The sequence below is a fragment of the Lathyrus oleraceus genome, chromosome 5 (assembly GCF_024323335.1).
Source record: "Lathyrus oleraceus cultivar Zhongwan6 chromosome 5, CAAS_Psat_ZW6_1.0, whole genome shotgun sequence".
Taxonomy (NCBI): domain Eukaryota; kingdom Viridiplantae; phylum Streptophyta; class Magnoliopsida; order Fabales; family Fabaceae; genus Lathyrus; species Lathyrus oleraceus.
Genome location: NC_066583.1, coordinates 456,476,399 through 456,479,629, shown reverse-complemented (window position 1 = coordinate 456,479,629; position 3,231 = coordinate 456,476,399). Strand labels below are relative to the sequence as shown.

The 3,231-nt window shown below is 32.9% G+C and overlaps 1 protein-coding gene across 1 annotated transcript; it reads right to left on the bottom strand.

Moving 5' to 3' along the window:
- Positions 1 to 1,543: 1,543 nt before the first annotated feature.
- On the bottom strand, positions 1,544 to 3,005 carry LOC127085394 (2-hydroxy-palmitic acid dioxygenase mpo1). The gene is made up of 4 exons (XM_051025909.1): positions 2,490 to 3,005; positions 2,268 to 2,330; positions 2,027 to 2,098; positions 1,544 to 1,829 (listed from the first exon to the last, which is right to left on the bottom strand). Exons 1-4 carry the CDS (start codon positions 2,829 to 2,831, stop codon positions 1,713 to 1,715), a joined length of 594 nt encoding a protein of 197 aa, XP_050881866.1. The 5' UTR covers positions 2,832 to 3,005; the 3' UTR covers positions 1,544 to 1,712.
- Positions 3,006 to 3,231: the final 226 nt, after the last annotated feature.

The window sequence follows — 3,231 nt, the reverse complement described above, 5'->3', positions numbered from 1 at the left end:
ATTTTCATAAATAAATCAATGGGGTCGGGTTTAGGAAGTTACATCACCCCTCTACTCTTCTATAAAAGAATATTAAAATTTGTAATCACCATAAAAACAAATTAGAGTTTTGTTCCAAGTCCATGGCCTTGGTTAGGGGTTTCCTGAACAACACCAATGTCTGAGTTTTCTTCTTCAGGATGCAACGCCTCGTGTACATCAAAACGTCCACAATTGAGACAGATGATATGCACTCCTTCATATTCTACCTTATAATGCCTCCCTTTAATGGAAAACATTGCTAGTAAAGGCTTGGTTAAGTCAATTTGAACCCAAAGCCTTGCATGTTTTCCTCTTTCCATGTTCAGTGTCTTCCTATCTAACTTAACTAAAGAGCATATGTGATTTCCAATAAAAGATAGAACTCTTGCACCATAGTAATCTATAGGTAACCCTGAGACACGATCCCATACAACAACTTGTTTTATGGCATCGCTAGCTGGGTAAAAGTTTGGGCATTATTTCTTAATTGATAAGTAATGGTCATATATTATCCAATGACCATCCATTAACGCAACATATTAATCCTCTTCATTAGTGAATGTCACTAAATAATAATCTTGTGCTAGATCCACGATGTTGAGCACTCTTTCTCTTGCTGACATTTGGTTCAGACGATTCTCTAAGGCTTTATACTTTATTCTCATCCCCAACATCTTCACGATAATATTTTTTCCAGGATCCATCAATTCTTTATTCTTCCTTCTTTGAGGGAATTATTTCAGGATATTCATAGTCTCCAAACTTATATTCTCCAATATTCAATTCTCCGAAGGAATCAACAACTTCCTCTTCCACACCAGCTGCTCCTTTGTTTGATTCGTTTTTTCTATAAACATTTTCCTGTGACCCATTCCTTGTAAGAGATGGGTGTCTGACTTCTATTTATTGCTCCTTGGTTAAACCACAAGCTGTATCGAACAACAAATTGCATATGGTTCTCATGCACATTCTTCACTCCTTTCACCCGTTTGGTACTCCGAGCCTTTTAATCCTCTTCTTCACTTGGAGTCTGATGACCATCACTAGTTTACCCTAGCAAAACACTCATTTTCTTAAAATTAATTTTTCTTATTTATAAAAAATAAATTTTAAAAAATTTATAATATTTTGAAAAATATTTTTGGAGAATCTATTTTCAAAAATAAAAATAAAAATCTATTTTTAAGTCTTAAGCTAAAAAACAATCTGGTGTTAATATTACTCCTATTGAATTTAGGATGTGAATGGATTTACTAAAAGACTATACTCCAGATAATAAATGTGATGATATTTATGGACTAGAATAAATTCATCGAATGATACCACGGAAAAGCAAGTGTGACAGGCCTGGCGTGTGAAAGTATTCTCATGGTCTTGTGTTTTGAGCAACCGTGTCTTGTTTTGCTTGTACTAGTTGTTGCCTTTATCACGACTGCATCGATGCAAGTTTCTATCACGGGTCCCGCATCCATTTATTTTTTTCCTTCTTTATTTTCACAAAACAAGCGTGTACAAGAGAAAATAATACTACAACAAATTGATAATTTCATTCCAAAATATATACTCCAAACAATTTCCAACACTATCCCAAAACACATAAACAACATTAATCTTATCTAACCTTCTGTAAATTTTTATTTCTTATGACAGAAATATCTATCACAACAACATCTGCAAACAAATTTTTCAAGTTAAGAAACTTTCTTTTGCTGCTTGTCCTTCCATTCTTTGATATTAGCATCTACCCTTGCTTTCACCTTTGTCTCAAATCCAGGATATGGTTCATATCCAATAGTCGTTTGGAGAATCTACAAAAACAAATTAACATAATAAACTTCATTTTAATTTTTGAAAGAAACCGGTCCAGAACTATTAGAAAAGCAACCCCATTCAAGAGAATATAAATACTATAAAAAAAACAAAAACAATGTACTCCTTAAAGTTCCTTTATCAATAAATATGAGACATATCCAACAAAAGTACTATTAGAAACAAAATAAACTACCTCAAGAACTACAAAGAAAGGAGCCATTAGAAAAGCTTGAGCAAGGTTGTCCAATAGGGCTGGTGCACGTTTCTGACATAAAATTGATACAACATAAGTGAATTGTGAAAAATGTATAATTAACAAAATGGTCCATTCCGGCAAAACCGGCACCACAACAAGATCTCGGAAAGTGCCGATTATAATAAACCTGGTTAATTCACAAAAATATTTGCTTTTTAGAGATGAAAGAATGATTTACCTCAAATACACCGTGGCCAATAAACTGTCCCGTCCAACAAAACAATTGACCAGCCAAGCCAACCTGAGACATCATAGATTATCATACTCATGTAAATAAATAATTAAGTCAAAAAATAAAAAGTAAACAAAAACATAAGCATTCAGATTCAGAAACTAATTTCATTAACAACAGTTACAAAACTTAACAAAAGAAGCAAACAGAAAAACTCGAATCAAGTACCTTCCAAGCGAGTTCGAAGCCCAAGGAATTAGCGACGAAACTCGAAGAAACCCAGCAAAGAAAAGTAAGAACAGCAACAAAGGAACCAGCTTTAACATCCAAGGCAACGTAGAAGAGAGCATAGAAAACGGTAAGGAAGAAACCGATGTTGAAAATCAAGACATGGGGAATAAAGTTAAGGAGTGTTTGGGAAGGAGAAAAAAGGGGAGGGGTGAAGTAAAGAAGAATAAGAGAGGTGAAGACGATAGGCCAAACAAATAATATGTGAATTATGATGTTAATTGGGTTGCTGTGATAAGAGCCATAGAAAGCAAAGTGCTTTTCCAGATCTAACAACCCCATTTTTTCTTGTTATGGAAAAAATGCTTATTCTGAATTTGATTTATTCAAAGTGATTTATGTAGTGTTTCGTTGGGTTGCGTATCAGAACTTGTTGGTTCGGTTTTCTCAAGATAAGGGTTTTTCGCACACGGGTTTGAACAAAATTATGATTAAATATGGGATTTCATCTTTAGTTGGATGCTAGCACACAATACCTTAGAAACTTCTTTTAATATTTTTTTATGATTCATTGAATTTTTTAGATATATATAATCCAACTTTTCTTTTCATAAAATTTAAATTTAAACATAATTTAAATTCCCCTATTTTTTATTTATTTAAAACTTCATATTTTAAGAACTTGAGTTTTGGTTCTCTATTTCAATATTTTTGAAATTTTAATATTCAGTTCAATTTTAAT